This window comes from Salmo salar, chromosome 14 (assembly GCF_965601325.2).
Source record: "Salmo salar chromosome 14, fSalSal1, whole genome shotgun sequence".
NCBI classification, from domain to species: Eukaryota; Metazoa; Chordata; class Actinopteri; order Salmoniformes; family Salmonidae; genus Salmo; species Salmo salar.
The window spans coordinates 14267501-14288009 of NC_138304.1; the positions used below are offsets into that span (position 1 = coordinate 14267501).

Genomic DNA, 20509 nt, shown 5'->3' on the forward strand with positions numbered 1-20509 from the left:
ATTACGGTATACTGTATGCTAACTGAATTTACTGTGTATATAGAAATGTCGTCGTTTGACACTCGTCATAAATTGCACTCAAACGTAAATATTGTATTCTATCAGTATTATTGGTATGGTCCATAAATTGCACTCAAAGCATATATATGTAAATACTGTATTATATCAGTATTATTGCTCTTTCTGCCAAAGAGCCAAAGATAGAAATTAGCCTAGTAGCTTTGATCTCACATCAGTTGCGCATGACCCCTTACGAGGTAATTATGAACAAATTAATGAATAAATAAATCATGTTAGAGTAAACAAGCAAACAACTACAATCGGAATCTAAGGATCTCAATATCAGAGTTACCAGGAAAGAGAAAAATATCTGGGGTAGAAGGGGTAGTAACTAGGGCAAGAACAAATTGATGGGGATCTCTTTTTTTATCAGCTATTTCTAAACACTCAATCACTGAAAGTGTATTCATATACAGCAGGGTTCCCCAACTGTTGTGATTTTGTTTCAGTCAAATATTATACACTGCTCAAAAAAATAAAGGGAACACTTAAACAACACAATGTAACTCCAAGTCAATCACACTTCTGTGAAATCAAACTGTCCACTTAGGAAGCAACACTGATTGACAATACATTTCACATGCTGTTGTGCAAATGGAATAGACAACAGGTGGAAATTATAGGCAATTAGCAAGACACCCCCAATAAAGGAGTGGTTCTGCAGGTGGGGACCACAGACCACTTCTCAGTTCCTTTGCTTCCTGGCTGATGTTTTGGTCACTTTTGAATGCTGGCGGTGCTTTCACTCTAGTGGTAGCATGAGACGGAGTCTACAACCCACACAAGTGGCTCAGGTAGTGCAGCTCATCCAGGATGGCACATCAATGCGAGCTGTGGCAAGAAGGTTTGCTGTGTCTGTCAGTGTAGTGTGCAGAGCATGGAGGCGCTACCAGCAGACAGGCCAGTACATCAGGAGACGTGGAGGAGGCCGTAGGAGGGCAACAACCCAGCAGCAGGACCGCTACCTCCGCCTTTGTGCAAGGAGGAGCAGGAGAAGCACTGCCAGAGCCCTGCAAAATGACCTCCAGCAGGCCACAAATGTGCATGTGTCTGCTCAAATGGTCAGAAACAGACTCCATGAGGGTGGTATGAGGGCCCGACGTCCACAGGTGGGTTTGTGCTTACAGCCCAACACTGTGCAGGACGTTTGGCATTTGCCAGAGAACACCAAGATTGGCAAATTCGCCACTGGCGCCCTGTGCTCTTCACAGATGAAAGCAGGTTCACACTGAGCACATGTGACAGACGTGACAGAGTCTGGAGACGCCGTGGAGAACATTCTGCTGCCTGCAACATCCTCCAGCATGACCAGTTTGGCGGTGGGTCAGTCATGGTGTGGGGTGGCATTTCTTTGGGGGGCCGCACAGCCCTCCATTTGCTCGCCAGAGGTAGCCTGACTGCCATTAGGTACCGAGATGAGATCCTCAGACCCCTTGTGAGACCATATGCTGGTGCGGTTGGCCCTGGGTTCATCCTAATGCAAGACAATGCCAGACCTCATGTGGCTGGTGTGTGTCAGCAGTTCCTGCAAGAGGAAGGCATTGATGCTATGGACTGGCCTGCCCGTTCCCCAGACCTGAATCCAATTGAGCACATCTGGGACATCATGTCTCGCTCCATCCACCAACGCTACGTTGCACCACAGACTGTCCAGGAGTTGGCGGATGCTTTAGTCCAGGTCTGGGAGGAGATCCCTCAGGAGACCATCCGCCACCTCATCAGGAGCATGCCCAGGCGTTGTAGGGAGGTCATACAGGCACGTGGAGGCCACACACACTACTGAGCCTCATTTTGACTTGTTTTAAGGACATTACATCAAAGTTGGATCAGTCTATAGTGTGGTTTTCCACTTTAATTTTGAGTGTGACTCCAAATCCAGACCTCCATGGGTTGATAAATTGGATTTCCATTGATTATTTTTGTGTGATTTTGTTGTCAGCACATTCAACTATGTAAAGAAAAAAGTATTTAATAAGATTATTTCATTCATTCAGATCTAGGATGTGTTATTTTAATGTTCCCTTTATTTTTTTGAGCAGTATATATGTTTGTGCTACAAGCGGTCAATTTGCAGTCTACAAATGATTATGTTCCAGCACCCTGACCATCCGCTCAAGAAAACATTGTCTCGCAGATGAATCTAGTTGATGATCCCTGATATACATATGCATTTTGGAAGTGTTCTACATCTGTAAATTCCACCGGTCCTAGTTCTGGGACAATTCAGGATCAAGGATGTCTTGTCAAAATGTAGACTAATAGCCCTGCAGTTAAATTAATGAGAGAATACATATCTCTGAGCTAATTGGTCATTTTTCATCATCATATATCTGTCATTAACAGAATCATACACTGAGGGAATAATCTACAAACGACTTCACGGAAAAGCAAAGCCCTTCTGTGTGTTTAACTGAACAGGCTACTACCCAGCAAACAGGGGACGTTCTAAGGACATTAAGCGACGTTCCTATAAGGTCCTTTTAAGGGTTTTGGCGAGACATTATCCCACTGATGTTCTGAGAACGTTCTAGGAACATTTGAACATGATGTTAACCTTGGGACTATAAGAGGACATTCAGTACAGGTTATTTTTATGTTCATTAGGAAATGTTACGTAAAGGTTCCTATTTGGTTCTGATAGGACGTTATCCATGGAACATTTAATGACCACAAGGGGACGTCGCATGATGGTCCCAAGGGAACGTTCTCTGGGGACCTTTGTCTAGTTCCCTGTAAGTTACCAGGACGTCCGTGAGGACCATGTCTCAGTTTTACTAGTATGTTCTCGGTACTTACTGTTGCTGTAATAAACACTGTTACTCCAACACAGTCTGCATTTGGGTCTTACCTGAAATGTGATAACCGTCAGGGGACTATGACACAATATCCCTTGAATGTCCTAAAAACGTCCATGGGGATGTTCCCAGAACAAACTGGGAAAATAGACAAAACCTCCAGGGGAACATGACCGAACATTCTAAGAACGTCCCATAAACATCCTTGGGGACGTCCCTGGAACAAACCGGGAACTAGACAAAAACATCCACGAGTCAATGATACAACATCCTAAAAACATCCTAAAATCGTCCCTGGGGACATTCCCGGAACAAACTAGGAAATAGACAAAACCTCCACAGGACCATGAAACAACATTTCAAGAAAATCCTAAAATTGTCCTTGGGGATGTCCTGGGAATAAACCGGGAACTACACAAAACCATGACACAACGTCCTGACGACTCAAGGCGACCATTTTGCAAGGTTCCGGGGACGTCCTAACGACTCATTTTTGTTTGCAGGGTAATGACTACTGAGAAGTTTGAATAACGCACATACAGTTGCAGAGTTTACCTGTTATTTACATGGCTATCCAATGCTCTATCCCCTAGGACAAGACAGACTGCTTTAACCTCATGTGTAGAGAGAGGGGTGGGGGTCTGGCACTGCAAACACACATTAAAGCACCATCTTCTGAACATTTTAAAACAGACACCTGGAGTGCAAATGCCACCCACATCAACCACAGTCTTCTTACCTTCGCCAGGTCCACTAGCGTGTTGGCCTGATCGTTGAGTTTCCTCTGCTCCATCTTTACACTGCGTAGTCTGGGCAGAGGCATGGGGGTTGGAGTGGGGAGAGAGTGGGGATAGAGGGCAGGGGTTGGTTTGTCGGTCATCAGGGTGAAGGTGGATGGGTGGAAGGGGGGAAGAAGCAACACATCTTTGTCAGGAGAACGCTCTCTGGGAGCACGTGGAGGAGAGAGAGCCTGCATGCATACATAAGCATTCCCAGTCTTGATCATCGCCATACCAACACATGCAAAAATGCAAAGAAATCTATGAGTCAAAACAAAATAAGTCTCCCCCCACACAATTCTGTCAATAAAAATGTATAAATAAAGCCTTTCATAAAGGTGACATGCCTCTGTATGCTTCCAGCTGTCACACCTTTCCAGCTAGCTCAGTGGCAGTCCGTCAGAGAAACATCAGTCATTGGGTGAGCTTGCAATGACTTGTGAGTGATGTGCACTTATGGTGTGGAGGGTGCTAGTGGGGGAAGGGCCAGAGCCTGTGAATGTGACATACAATAATTCTTGCAGTGGCACTTTAAATTCAATCTATGGCACTGACCGATAAAACAGAAAAAAAGTGGTTACGTTAAATGACTTTGTTGATTTAGGATTTTGACGTACTACACTTCCTAAACACTGATCTTCTTGATCTGGTCGCCCTTGGAAATGACATTCCTTATCTAGGATAAGGTAAATAAAGGTTCAAGAATGGTGTATCACTCTCAATAAATACTGAAATACCTTGGAGATTTGTGCGTTGGTTTGGAGTGATGACGCCAGTCAATCAATGGATCAACATTCTGGTGACTTGATCAGGTAGAAAGTCCTCTATAGGGCTAATTCTGATGCAATGACATTCAAGGACATTCATTCATGTGCAAATTGGGAGATCACAACAAAGGCTCTGTTTTCGGCTTCATCTAACGAGAGAGGCTTAGTTTGGCACTGTCCTTTCTAGCTCGTGCCTGTGAAGGAAAGGACCCGAGCTGGGTACAAAAAAATTATTCTAAAACGGTTTACCAGGGTACTACTATGGTGGGTAAAGATACCACTTGGTTTGTGCTCTTTATTGTGAGTGTCTGATATGGCTGAGTGTTGATTTGCCGTAAAAAAAACACCCCAAAACAAAATAAGACTTTTTATACCCTGAGGATATGTGTTTTAATACAAAATCAGGAGCAAGGATGGGTCTGCCAATGCCGGTTAATATAGTCTACACATTGTAGCTATATTAATCATGGTAACATCATAGATGGCGACTTCATTGATGAATGGACTCTGGCCAAGCCGACAAGCCCCAACAAGCTCATACTGCCAGATGCCTCTCACTTTCTTCAGACACCCCACTACCATGTCATCATCAGTGGTAATGTTGATGCTTTTTGTCATTCCATTCAGAGGATGAGGGTAAATGGAACATTAAAAGGAAACCAAAACAATCGGCATCCAGCATTTGAAGGTTCATGCATGTCAAAACGCAGACATGGAGAGAGAGAATGTAGAGGAAACAGGAGGAGAAACATAGAAGACTCAACTTACTTCTGAGCTCTGCAGTGATAGAGCAAAACAAAGACAGAACACAGTACAAAGTTTTAAACCCCACAACATCCACGAAACATCCACGAAACAAGAACCATTACACTTCTCACTGTGGGTGGTGTGTATATGTGTGAGACAGAGAGAGAGTATGCACAGGTGTGTGTGTGTGTGTGTTAGAGCTTTGCTACCCAAACCGGGCCCTGTCATTATACATTGGGTTAGGGGCCGGGTAGGGCCTATTTTTTCATCAATAACTAGGGTACGGGCAGGGCTCGGGTATCACTAAGTTGATCACTAACATTTTGAAGCTGAGCCATTTGCTTGTGCTCTGCTGTGCAGTACTAAGTTCATAACATGGTGTCAGAAGTGCTTCAACCTCGTCAAATATAAGACATGAGAGATTATTTCACAGAAAATAATAATGTTCCTTGAGTTTTGTCGGAGTTTAGAGTGACGAAAAGTAGCTAACCGCTCTCTCATGTCTCTTCATTGAGCAAAGCAGCCCAAACGGGCCATTGCTATGGATACTCACAGACTCAGAGCACCATGAACAGAACGCATGCAGAGCGAGCTGCGCGCAGGCAGCGAGTGACAGACAGAGTGGGGCAGCTAATGGATTTACTAACAGAGGAAGTTATTTTAGATTTCGGGTTTCAGGCAGGGCCTTAAATTTGGCAGAAGCAATTGGGCATGGATAGGGCTCGGGCTTAAAATTCATGCCCGTGCAGGGCTTTAGTGTGTGTGTGTGTGTGTGTGTGTGTGTGTGTGTGTGTGTGTGTGTGTGTGTGTGTGTGTGTCAGGTGCAGCTGCGTTTTGTGTGTGTTATTATTTGTGTATACTACTGAATAACACAACTAGCTAACTGAACACATAGGATATTGTCACAGGAAATGGCAGAGAGAGTAGGAAAAGTAGGACATTATAACAAACACTACCAGTAATGCTGCTGGCTAGGAGTGCTGTTAGGAATACACAAATACAGCTAAATACTGTTAGTATGATAGCAGTGCAACTAAAACCACTATTACTTCCTACTGCTTCAACAACAAATAACAATAAAGACAATAACATATATTTAACAACTTTGAACAGGTGGTAAAAAAACAACTAAGTGTTCACATAGGCTTCAGGCATGCTTACAAGGAAGTCATATTCTTTGGGAAATGGTACTTACTGATGGATGGCCTGTAGAAACTTCCGCTGGTGTTTGCGCACCTTAGCGTGATCTATCTTCTTGACCAGCTTAGTGTGTTTGTAGATGAGCCATGTTTCCCTGAGTACATTGGCAGCTGTGTTCTTTACCTGCGGAACAATGAGGAAACAAATGTGAATCCTTACAACATGGGCAAGGTGTCACGCAGTGTTGTGTTCGAGACCACATAAAGCGAGACTGATTCAAGAGCAAGACCGGAGCGAATTGAGTCTGAGTCAAGACCAAGACCGGAAGGGGGGCGAGATTGAGTCGAGACCGAGACCAAAAAAATGCGAGTCCAATTCAAGACCATGATTGGAATTTTGTCAAATCGTCACCATAATAAGAGTTCAAAATGTCTAATATTTCTATGTTCATATTTCAGAACAACATATGGATTCTTTAGACATTCAGAATAGTGAAAAAAGCATTCTGAGGGCAAATAGAGCCACTATACACATTTTTACTAACCCAAACCCAGGGGGGAACAATTAGGGCCTTCTACACTTTAAGAGAAAGGCTAAGGATTTATAAAATAAAAAAATATATATTTTCAATGATGTTCCGGTTTAATCTCTTATATTTTTGTTGGAAAGGAAAGGGTTAACACGGAATTCTTTGGTGGTCCCTGGAAGATAAATCTAGCTAGCTAAGTCAGCCATTGGCTAGTGTCACGGGTGTCGTAGGGTAAAGACCAAGGCGCAGCGGGTTGCGTGCTCATCATTATTTTATTTATAGGTGAACACGAAAAAACAATAAACAAAGAACGACACATATACACAGCAGTGCAAAAACAATCTCCCACAAAGGGACAGGTAGAAAACAGGCTCCCTAAGTATGACTCTCAATCAGAAACAACGATGTACAACTGTTCCTGATTGAGAACCATACCAGGCCAACAAAAAAAACACAACATAGAAACCCTAGAATACAAAACAAGAACATAAACCAAAAACCCCGGAACACATAAATCCAACACCCCTCTACATACACACACACCCCGAACAATATAAAACAAATACCCCTCTACCTAAATACATAGCCCAAACCGCATGAAACAAACACCCCCTGCCACGTCCTGACCAACCTATAATAACAAATAACCCCTATTACTGGTCAGGACGTGACAGCTAGGCCATCAGAAGCTTGATAGAAGGCATCTGCCATTAACTGTATTAGGGCAAAATGCGGGAGTGACTGTGAAATCAACCAATCACATTGACTTGCAATGGGTGGAACCCTTTTTACAGAAAGTATGGAAACTTTTGCCTTCTTGAAGGCCAACAAGTCACTGTGCAATAGCGAGCAGTAGCTTTCCCACAGTCTAGCTAGCTAGCTTTTGTTGTAGGCTAGTTTGCAGCAGCTGCAGCAGGTGTTATCGAAGAGGATGTTGTTGCTAATTTGTTAGGTTCTCCCTTTTCAAGAATAACTTTCAACAAGAATTTAAGTTTCAAATGATTATCATCTGGTGAGTGGAAATGTGTTCTTTATTGCAACTCGCATGCTGTTAGCCATCTCCTTGAAAATAGCTTATGTGTGTAAAACATTGTTTACACTTTAGATCACTGGTTACTTTGTGTGCTATACATGAAATGTTTTTTTGCAATGGGAAGTAATAGTTGTCCATTTCGACTGGGAAATGCTTAGCCTAATGGTTGTGTTTTTGTATTCTTATGATTGGGACCTACTGGCTTATTATGTCTCAGTGAATGGACTGCTTACTTTCCATCAGCCCTATGCAGGGGTGTAGTGGTGCCTGGAGAAGTGGGTCCTGTGTGAAAAATCCTGTTTTCCTATAGATTTTTCTGATTTTCACTCTCAAAATCAAACGTTTTCAAAAAAAAAAGACAAACATTTGAGGTCTGGGAAAAATGTGAAATATATATTTTTTGGAGGGTGTCGTTGCCCTTTAATTCAATTTAGCAAAACAAATGTCCTCCCCATTGATACAAATCAGAATTATATCATTTTGTCAGGTAGGCTTACATTTCAGTCAACATTTAATTGGAGCGTTTTTTAGGGGAAAGCATTTAGAAATGTTCATCTCTTGGATTCTGGGTGAAACATTGTTATACTCAGAAGTATAGGAACATTAGTTACAAAAGAGACATGAGGGGTGCCATAAGGAAGCTTGGGAGGGGCTGAGTACAGGGAACATGATCGCATGTGGCAGTACTGATAAGGGGAGAAACCGTTTAAGGATCATATCACTTTGCTCCCTGCTTAGCAAGATTGATGCAATGTTTAGCGATAAGGAGGAGACTCCACCCAAAGTGGGGTATGAATACTACCACGGGGGAAGCCATGTCTGTGTCTGAATTACAGCTGTATCAACCCTTTGGGAAGAATTAAACTTGGTTACGCTTCTCTAGTGTCCGTGAGTTATTTACTCTGAAAATTAGAAACTAACATTTGGCGTTGTCGGCAGGATTCACCACGATTTACAGTCAAACCAAATAGTCCAGATCAGTGGAGCAGGAGCTGGCAACTGTCACAGGTGTCGTAATGTAGAGACTAAGGCGCAGCGGGTTGCGTGCTCATAATTATATTTATTATAGCGAACACGGAAAAACAACAAACAAAGAACGACAGCTAACAGATTTGCAGGCTATAACTACAAGCAGTGCAAATACAACTACCCACAAAATAACCAAACCAAACACACACCTCTATATAGGACTCTCAATCAGAGGCAACTAGAAACACCTGCCTCCAATTGAGAGTCCAACACCCAATCCTAAACATAGAAAACTAAACTAGACAGACCATAGAAATGCATACACAACACAAACCCTCTGCCACGCCCTGACCAAAACTAACACAATTACTCCCTCTGCTGGTCAGGACGTGACAGCAACAAACAAGGTAGGCAAAGTTCCTATACCTGTTTCCACATCTTGGGGAGATGAGAATTGTAGGCTAAACAATTATAGGATATGGACCTGGAGAGCCTGAGTTTAAAACCTGTTGTTTAAAACCTGCGGAACAGTGTGGCGCGAAATACAAAATCTCAAAAACCTCAAAAAAATGTCAAACATACGACTATTTTACACCATTTTAAAGATACACTCCTTAAAACCTGTTGGGGATAGGGGGCAGTATTTGCACGGCCGGATAAAAAAACGTACCCGATTTAATCTGGTTACTACTCCTGCCCAGTAACGAGAATATGCATATAATTGTTTGATTTGGATAGAAAATACCCTAAAGTTTCTAAAACTGTTTGAATGGTGTCTGTGAGTATAACAGAACTCATATGGCAGTCAAAACCCTGAGACAAATCCTGACAGGAAACTGAAATCTGATGTGTGGATATCACTTCAAACATTTGCCATTGAAACACACAGGGGCTTGTGAATCATTTAGCACTTCCTATGGCTTCCACTAGATGTCCCCAGTCTTTACAAAGTGGTTTGCGTCTCCTACTATCAAAATTGACTGAAAGAGAGGCTGTGGAACTTGGTCACAGGGGATGGGCCATTACCATTGCGACGTCGGCGCCCATGGGTACTCTCCCTTTTCGAAACGTTTTGAAAAACAATGCAACCGTCCCAATGGAATATTATTGAAGCCCTGGTTGAAAAAGCCCCTAAAGATTTATGTTATACAACGTTTGACATGTTTGAATGAACTTAAATATATTTGTTTTGCTCATTCCTGACGACAAGTCAGACGCACACGGTACATTTTCACTAGCCTTCGGAGCACGATAACACTATTGGGACATAAATTATTAACTTTTTTGAACAAAACTACATTTGTTATGGACCTGGGATTCCTAGAAGTGCCTTCTGATAAAGATAATCAAAGGTAAGGGATTATTTACATTTACATTTAAGTCATTTAGCAGACGCTCTTATCCAGAGCGACTTACAAAATGGTGCATTCACCTTATGATATCCAGTGGAACAACCACTTTACAATAGTGCATCTAAATCTTTTAAGGGGTGGGGGGGGGGTTAGAAGGATTACTTTATCCTATCCTAGGTATTCCTTAAAGAGGTGGGGTTTCAGGTGTCTCCGGAAGGTGGTGATTGACTCCGCTGTCCTGGCGTCGTGAGGGAGCTTGTTCCACCATTGGGGTGCCAGAGCAGCGAACAGTTTTGACTGGGCTGAGCGGGAACTGTGCTTCCTCAGAGGTAGGGGGGCCAGCAGGCCAGTGGTGGATGAACGCAGTGCCCTTGTTTGGGTGTAGGGCCTGATCAGAGCCTGAAGGTATGGAGGTGCCGTTCCCTTCACAGCTCCGTAGGCAATCACCATGGTCTTGTAGCGGATGCGAGCTTCAACTGGAAGCCAGTGGAGAGAGCGGAGGAGCGGGGTGACGTGAGAGAACTTGGGAAGGTTGAACACCAGACGGGCTGCGGCGTTCTGGATGAGTTGTAGGGGTTTAATGGCACAGGCTATTATATTATTATATTATTATATTATATAATATTATTATATTTACAATAGTATTTTTGATGGTTGATTGTTCCAAGATGGCTCCAACATTTATAGCCTAGACTTTTTTTCTGGGCATACCACGTCGTTTATTGCAAAGTGTGATTTCCCAGTAAAGTTATTTTTAAATCTGGCAAAGCGATGGCATTCAAGACATGTTAATCTATAAGTCTTTGAATGACAATATTACATTTTAACTATGTTTTCGAATAGTAATTTTGTAAATTGTAGCGCTAATTCACCGGAAGCATTTGAGGGAAAAGATTTTCTGAACGTCATGCGCCAATGTAAAATGCTGTTTTTATATATAAATATGAACTTTATCGAACAAAAAATGCATGTGTTGTGTAACATGATGTCCTAGGAGTGTCATCTGATGAAGGTTGTCAAAGGTTAGTGCTGCATTTAGCTGTGTTTTGGGTATTTGTGATGCATGCTAGTTGCTTTGAAAATGGCTGTGTGATTATTTTTGGCTGGGTACTCTGCTGACATAATCTAATGTTTTGCTTTTGCTGTAAAGCCTTTTTGAAATCGGACAACGTGGTTTGATTCAGGAGAGGTGTATCTATAAAACGGTGTAAAATAGTCATATGTTTGAGAAATTGAAGTTATAGCATTTATGAGGTTTTGCATTTAGAGCGACGCGATTCCACTGGCTGTTGATTAGGGTGGGACGCAAGCGTCCCACTGGCCCAGACAGGTTAATCCAACCACGTTCTCCGATTTCAAAAGGGCTTTACAGCAAAAGCAAAACATTAGATTATGTTAGGAGAGTACATAGACCAAAATAAACACACAGCCATTTTCCAAGCAAGCATATATGTCAATAAAACCCAAAACACAGCTAAATGAAGCACTAACCTTTGATGATCTTCATCAGATGACACTCCTAGGACATTATGTTATACAATACATGTATGTTTTGTTCAATCAAGTTCATATTTATATCCAAAAACAGCTTTTTACATTGGCGCGTGATGTTCAGAAAATGTATTCCCACCAAAAACTTCCGGTGAATTTACAAAAATACTCATCATAAACATTGACAAAATACATAACAATTATTTTAAGAATTATAGATACAGAACTCCTTTATGCAATCGCTGTGTCAGATTTTAAAATAGCTTTTCGGCGAAAGCACATTTTTCAATATTCTGAGTACATAGCTCGCCATCACGGCGAGTTATTCAGACACTCGCCAAGTGTCTGAATAATAATAATAATAATAATAATAATGTTTGAGAAAGTTGAATTATGACATTTTGTTGTTTTTGAATTTGCCGCCCTGATATTTCACTGGCTGTGTCCCGCAGGTCCCACGTAGCCCATAGAAGTTAATGCGTGGTAGGAATAATTTGACCACAAACAGTGTGTGTGAACCTCAAAACCCTCCCTAACCGGCTGAAGAAAGAGAGACAAAGGCGTGCAATGCGACAGTGATTTTTAACACTTCTATCTTTTAACACTTCCGAGCCATAAACCGGGGTGCGGGCAGTAGTAGTGCTGAAAGCGCGTGTGGAGTGAGCGAGGAGAGAGAGAACGGCTCAGGTGAGAGACTTGTGTATGTGGGAGAAACGGATGTATCTATTTAGATATTGGAATCGGGACATTAGCCAGGGCCATCAAATGGGACAGGCAACAGTTACATGTGCCGTTGGGAAGATGAACTGTAAATTATATTTGAAAAAGACATGCTAGAATGAAGTGCTGGGAGAAGTGGGGGGGGTCTACACACTGAGAACAATTTAGACTAAGGATGCATTGAGATACTGATCTTTCATTACCAGACCACTTGCAACAGGAAAACAGGGACAAAGGGGAGCTGTAATGAGAAGAGTTATTACCGGCCATAAAAGGTTCAGTTTATAAATGTACATTCTAACAGGGATGATGTGTGCTAAATTGAGAAGCTGGAATTCGAGTCCTAGACTCAAAGTAAGCACCAAGGACTGTCATTCTGAACTTGGGTTGGATAATTTATAAAATGTTGTAGTTATGATTTGGATACAGAGAGAGAGAATTGCTTTTGAACGGTGTGGGGGCGCTGCTAAAATGTATTAGGCCTAGGGGGAGGCTCCAGAAACCTTATCTCTAAGTGTCCTCCGACAGGGAGGTTGTTAGAGAACTCACTGAATGAAAGCTTGGGTCAACCATGAAGGTTTTTTTTTCTCTCTTTTGTTTTACCATGTCATCAGCAATTTAATGTTCAATCGCATCGATACATAGAGATGGCTGGATGTTTCAGTACAATTAATTGCATGCATGGCTCATAGTCTGTGTTTTGTGATAAAACCCAGGATGAAAATGAAGGAGAGGGCATGGAGACCAGCATAACATGGGCATAGAATGTAACGGATGGACGGTTCTTTCCCCCAGTTTCAGTCGCATTAACCTGTTGGGGCTAGGGGGCAGTATTTTCACGGCCGGATAAAAAACGTACCCGATTTAAACTGGTTACTACTCTTGCCCAGAAATGAGAATATGCATATAATTAGTAGATTTAGATAGAAACACTCTAAAGTTTCTAAAACTGTTTGAATGGTGTCTGTGAGTATAACAGAACTCATATGGCAGGCCAAAACCTGAGAAGATTCCATACAGGAAGTGCCCTGTCTGACAATTTGTTGTCCTTCTGTTGCATCTCTATCGAAAATACAGCATCTGTGCTGTAACGTGACACTTTCTAAGGCTTCCATTGGCTCTCTAAAGCTGCCAGAAAGTGGAATGGGGTGTCTGCTGTCTCTGGGCAAAGTACAGCAGCAGAGTTTGTAAGTGGTCAGCCTGGGGACAGTGAGACTGAGATGCGCGTTCACGAGACTTCTCAATTTTTTTCTTTCAGCCTTTGAATGAATACAACGTTGCCCGGTTGGAATATTATCGCTATTTTACGAGAAAAATAGCATAAAAATTGATTTTAAACAGCGTTTCACATGCTTCTAAGTACGGTAATGGAATATTTAGATTTTTTTTTGTCACGAAATGCACTCGCGCATTACCCTTCGGATAGTGACCTGAACGCACAAACAAAACGGAGGTATTTGGATATAACTATGGATTATTTGGAACCAAAACAACATTTGTTGTTGAAGTAGAAGTCCTGGGAGTGCATTCTGATGAAGAACAGCAAAGGTAATCAAATTTTTCTAATAGTAATTCTGAGTTTAGGTTGCCCCAAACTTGGTGGGTGTCAAATTAGCTAGCCTGTGATGGCTGAGCTATGTACTCAGAATATTGCAAAATGTGCTTTCGCCCGAAAAGCTATTTTAAAATCTGACATAGCGTTTGCATAAAGGAGTTCTGTATCTATAATTCTTAAAATAATTGTTATGTATTTTGTCAACGTTTATCATGAGTAATTTAGTAAATTCACCGGAAGTTTTCTTGATTGAACAAAACATGCATGTATTGAATAACATAATGTCCTAGGAGTGTCATCTGATGAAGATCATCAAAGGTTAGTGCTGTATTTAGCTGTGGTTTTGGTTTTTGTGACATATACGCTTGCTTTGAAAATGGCTGTGTGATTATTTTTGGCAGGGTACTCTCCTGACATAATCTAATGTTTTGCTTTCGCTGTAAAGCCTTTTTGAAATCGGACAATGTGGTTAGATTAACGAGAGTCTTGTCTTTAAAATGGTGTAAAATAGTCATATGTTTGAGAAATTGAAGTTATAGCATTTTTGAGGTATTTGTATTTCGCGCCACGCGATTCCACTGGCTGTTGACTAGGGTGGGACGAAGTTAAGTGTGTTGTGAAGTTATTAAACATGTACTTTTATTTCTCTTTCCTTTTCAAGGTTTCGTGGCACATAAGTGATCCTTGTTCCAGAGGAGGGACTGATGTATATTGACTAATTGATTTGAGAATGTTTTAGTATGTTTATAACTGAAGAAGTGCATTAGGAGTAGTGACTAGTGTGTTATGGGTTAGGTGGAATGATATATGTGCAAATGTATCTGTAGCAGGAGGAGAGGTGTTTGAGACAGAATGTTAACTTAGGGCTGTTAAGTGGGATGGAACGTGACTGCAGTGAAGATCTGTGGGGGCTCATAAATAAAGGTTGTGGTGATGGAGGAGTATCATTCCCAGAGACTGTATATTGTTACAGGAGATAGCTCATAGGAGAGGAAGGACAGCTAACTGTACACAATATAGGGATTTAATTAAGTTAAATTGAACATTACACATACCCAGAGATAGTGGTGGCATTTCAGACACTATGGTAAACTTTCAAGAAACCTGACTCAGAGTTTTGTTAGGTTGGATATTCTTCCAACTCATTAATCTCTTTCCCAATTTCTAACAGCTGGCGAACACTTGACAGATTACATGCAGCAGTTATTGTCTCGGCAGTCGCTCTAGCAACCATAATTGAAGGAGGCTATAGTCATGGGCCATGTTAGTAGTAGCAGGGGTTACTTTAGTAGCATTGTTGGGATATCAGGTTATGAGGACTCGTGCCACATGGCTTGGTAACTGGTAACTGGGAGACCGATGGGTGTACAGGGGAGGCTATTATTCAAATGTCACAAATTAGTGATCTTGCCATAATTTTTACATTTACATTTACGTCATTTAGCAGACGCTCTTATCCAGAGCGACTTACAAATTACATAATAGGAGAGTCTATGTAGTCAGGAAATGACCCATGTGTTGCAGTGTGTATAGGACACGGGCTGAATTCTGGAGATTGAGTGTACATCAAGATACACCAGGTGGGGGTGTTGGGACAGCGTTGGTATGGTCCACACACACTACTCCTTACAGCACCTGCAGCCGTAAAGATCGTCATGTCTCTCCTCGGTGGGTGCATAGTTCTCACGTGAAGTGAGGTCCAGCTGCATAATCGGTGAGCTTGAAGACACCATGACAGAGGAAGCGGAGCGAAAGAGAGAGAGAGACCAGACTGTATGTCACGGTTGTCGTAGGATGAAGCGGACCAAAGTGCAGCGTGATTATCGTTCCACATATTTTATTGAACTGTGAAACTATGCAATACATAGAAAATAAACTGAATGAACAAAAACAACAAACCGTGACGAAGCGTTAACATACACGTACTCAAAATCAATCTCCCACAAACCCAGGTGGGAAAATACCTACTTAAGTATGATCTCCAATTAGAGACAACGATGACCAGCTGCCTCTAACTGGAGATCATCCCAAACAAAACCCAACATAGAAATACAAAACTAGAACCTAACAACATAGAAAATCTAAACTAGAAAAAAAAAATGTCACGCCCTGACCTACTCTACCATAGAAAATAACAGCTTTCTATGGTCAGGACGTGACATTGTAAGACATGCAGATGGGTTGGGTCTGGGAGCTACGTTAAACATAATAGTTGGGTTGGGGTTAGCTGCTTTATTGGTTAATGCATCATATGAAAGGGGATAGGTGTTGGGGTAATTGTACTCTAAACAACATGTTGAAGGCATTTATGTGAAAGCATATACAGTGCTGAGTTACCTCAGGAGAATGTAGGGTTGTGGCAATGAAGGAGATGGGGAACAAAGTGAAGATGACATAACTTGGGAACACCTCTCGGAACCTGGGGCCGGAAAGGGGAAGACTGGGCGAAATAATGAGGAGGCTTTTTAGGGCTTTCATTTTTGTGGAATCCAGCAGAAAAGTATCCTGGAGGCATAGAGTCAGGTGAAGAGAGAGTGGGAATTGTCATGGTCTCAGACTTTGGTTTTTATGCATATATAATTATGCATAGCTTATCACATTGTTAACTTCTATGGGCTAAGTGGGACGCTAGCTAGGACACAGCCAGTGAAATATCAGGGCGGCAAATTCAAAAACAACAAAATGTCATAATTCAACTTTCTCAAACATACAACTATTTTACACCATTTTAAAGATACACTTCTCCTTGATGTAACCACATTGTCCGATTTCAAAAAGGCTTTACAGCGAAAGCAAAACATTAGATTATGTTAGGAGAGTACATAGACAAAAATAATCACACAGCCATTTTCCAAGCAAGGACATGTGTCAATAAAACCCAAAACACAGCTAAATGAAGCACTAACCTTTGACGATCTTCATCAGATGACACTCCTAGGACATTATGTTACACAATACATGTATGTTTTGTTCGATAAAGTTCATATTTATATCCAAAAACAGCATTTTACATTGGCGCGTGATGTTCAGAAAATGTATTCCCACCAAAACTACCGATGAATGTGCACATCAATTTACAAAAATACTCATCATAAACGTTGACAAAATATAGAACAATTATTTAAAGAATTATAGATAGACTACCCCTGGATGCAAACGCTGTGTCAGATTTTAAAATAGCTTTACGGAGAAAGCACATTTTTCAATATTCTGAGTACATAGCTCAGCCATCACGGCGAGCTATTCAGACACCCGCCAAGTTCGGGGCAACCTAAATTCAGAATTAGTATTAGAAATATTCTCTTACCTTTGGTGATCTTCGTCAGAATGCACTCCCAGGACTGCTACTTCCACAAGAAATGTTGTTTTTGTTCCAAATAATCCATATTTATGTCCAAATACCTCCGTTTTGTTCGTGCGTACAGATCACTTATCCAAAGGCATAACACGCGAGCGCGGAACCAGAAACGAAAAGTCTAAATGTTCCATTACCGTACTTAGAAGCATGTCAAACGCTGTTTAAAATCAATCTTTATGGTATTTTTAACGTAACATTGCGATAATATTCCAACCGGACAATAGCGTATTCATTCAAGGAGAAAAAGAAGAAACAGCGTGCTCGCGTGACCACGCATATCCAATCCCTTTGTTGCCAGGCAGACCACTCAGTAACTGAGCTCCTATACTCTGCCCAGTGACAGGAGAAGGCTCAAAGCACTTTCTGAAGGCTTTAGACAGCCAATGGAAGCCTTAGGAAGTGCAACGTAACCCCACGGATACTGTAGTTTTGAAAGGGACTAGAAAGAAGAACTACAATTCTCAGATCCTCCACTTCCTGGTTGACTTTTTCTCAGGTTTTTGCCTGCCATATGAGTTCTGTTATACTCACAGACACCATTCAAACAGTTTTAGAAACTTCAGAGTATTTTCTATCTAAATCTACTAATAATATGCATATTCTAGTTTTTGGACCAGAGTAGTAACCAGTTTAAATTGGGTACGTTTTTCATCCGGCAGTGAAAATACTGCCCCCTAGCCCAGACAGGTTAATACTGTTATGTTTTGTGTGTCTTTTTGTTGCTTTCCAAGACTTATGCTATCACTCTCTGAGGAACCAGAAGTAGAAAGTGGAGAAACAAAAAGCCGCTCCAGCTGACATGGAACAAGACAGCAGATTCAGCTGGAATGTCATTTTGTTGTGTGATGAGAGATGGAAATAAAATTGTGTATGATGTGATCATAGAACAGAGGCCATAAGTCTCTTAGTTTGTAAACCTCATGGTGAATGTTTTGTTATCAGTGTTCGATCATTTATAATATTTTCTTTAGTTCTTTTAATTCATGTTTAATTATCATTGTTTGTCCATTTATAAGTAATTTCCAAGTTTATGTAAGTTGAACAGTAGGAAGCTATTCAAGAGGAGGGACTGATGGATTTGGGGTGAAACTTTGAACATTGTTATACTCAGAAGTATAGGAACATTAGTTCCAAAAGAGACATGAGGGGTGCCATAAGGAAGCTTGGGAGGGGCTGAGTACAGGGAACATGATCGCATGTGGCAGTACTGATAAGGGGAGAAACCGTTGAAGGATCATGTCACTTTGCTCCCTGCTTAGCAAGAATGATGCAATGTTTAGCGATAAGGAGGAGACTCCACCCAAAGTGGGGTATGAATACTACCACGGGGGAAACCATGTCTGTGTCTGAATTACAGCTGTATCGACTCTTTGGAAAGAATTAAACTTGGTTAAGCTTCTCTAGTGTCTGTGAGTTATTTACTCTGAAAATTAGAACCTAACAATGCAAACAGCGATGATGACTGGATTACACATCACAAATAGCCTAATAACTAAGACTATGGACCAAACTTTTTCAATACGTCTTTTACATACCCATTGTTGACTTAAGTCGAAGCGTCTTTCCTACCTACCGGCTAGAAATGTCATTCTTCTGTGAGCTTCTCCATGGACAACCATTTGAGAGCTGTGCGCTCTTGCTGCCTGCAGATGATATTCCGCTGAAACTAGGCTATGTGTGCTGAGCGCATGTAAACATAAGCTTTGCGATTGTGTAGGCTTAATAAATCGTATACCTCCACTACACTACTTTGATATGCAACAGTGGGGATTAAGAAGTGAGTATAGGCAATTCCCACTGGGGAAAAAAGTGGGTATAGGGTGTATACCTGCTTGTAGACTCCACTACACCACTGGCTCTTTGTGCTTTACAAAAAGTGCACTTTCCTACATAAGTACGCTGGTATTATGGTTGCTGTCCTTTCAGAATCACAAACCTGTCACACACCGAAGGCCTATGTTCAATAGGTTCGCCACTGCTCAAACATGTCTAGAATAAATATAAAGACAGTTACAATTCCCCACACTCTTCCCTACCAGGAAGTCAAGGAAATGTGGACAAAGTTTGAGGATATTTTTCAACGAAAGTGAAGGACAGTAATGTACGAGTAAAGTACGAATCCCAGGTTTCAATAGGCGATATGATATTAATGTTTCAAGAAAGGAGTGTATATATTTTTGGCCTGGCTAATCACTTTTATGCGCTGAGTCCAGACCGAGTAAAAATGTATCTGAAACAAAGACAAGACTGAGACACTCAATATGTGGTCTCGAGACCGGGCTCAAGTAGAACAACACTGGTGTCTCGAATAACACCTGCTTTGTAACATATGCTCTTCGTGGATTTACTTTTAGAGGAATTGAGAAAGGTAAACTGCATTGAGAAAGGTAGACTTGTAGGGAACTGAGAAAAGTAAACCGATTAAAATACATCTTATCATAATAATATTTAATATATGCCATTTAGGGGATGCTTTTAGTCAAAGCGACTTTAAGTCATTCATACATACTGAAGTATAGTATCTGAGGAGTGATAGTGACTGGTTTTTACATCAGAAGTTAATGGTTATCTGTAGGAGCCAGATGGCTTTGGAATATGCTGGGTGGATGTGAGGAAGTCACAGGATCCCTATAGGGGATAAGGGTGGACATCTGTGGATTAGGCAAATGAGGGGTTGAGGTCAGGTCAGATCCCCTTAAGGGAGAAATTATGGTTTATTACCTTATTACTTCGTCTTCCTATCGGACCATAATTGATGTAAGGATTGGAAAGAAGGAGGAGTGCCTAAATTGGAGTTTATATACTTGTTGTGGTGGAAACATGTTTTGTCTAATGCAGCTGAATTTATCCTCTGGTCAGAATAAACTTTCATAGTGTCCGTAGAGTTTTTTAACTCTGAGAATTCGAACCTAACAATACATTTTACATATGGATTGTCCCAGGAATCAAACCCACTACCCTGGCATTACCAGTAGTGTAAAGTACTTAAGTAAAAATACTTTAGTAATTTTTGGGGGGTATCTGTACTTTACTTTACTATTCATATTTTTGACAACTTTTACTTTTACTTCACTGCATTCCTAAAGAAAATAATGTACTTTTTACTCTGACACTCAAAAGTACTCGTTACATTTTGACAGGAAAATGATCCAATTCATCCCTGGTCATCCCTACTGCCTCTGAGCTGGCGGACTCACTAAACACACTTGCTTCA

The 20509-nt window shown here is 41.3% G+C and overlaps 1 protein-coding gene across 2 annotated transcripts in view; it reads right to left on the reverse strand.

Moving 5' to 3' along the window:
* The window catches only part of LOC106568959 (small conductance calcium-activated potassium channel protein 2), a 67567-nt gene that overhangs the window by 1233 nt on the left and 45825 nt on the right, over positions 1-20509 (reverse strand). Inside the window, exons 7-8 of one of the 2 annotated variants that reach the window (XM_014139848.3) lie at positions 6344-6471; positions 3595-3664 (exon numbers count right to left, since the gene is read on the reverse strand). In XM_014139848.3, coding sequence (XP_013995323.3) covers positions 3595-3664; positions 6344-6471 — 198 coding nt within the window. The other variant, XM_082960745.1, reaches the window with a different exon arrangement.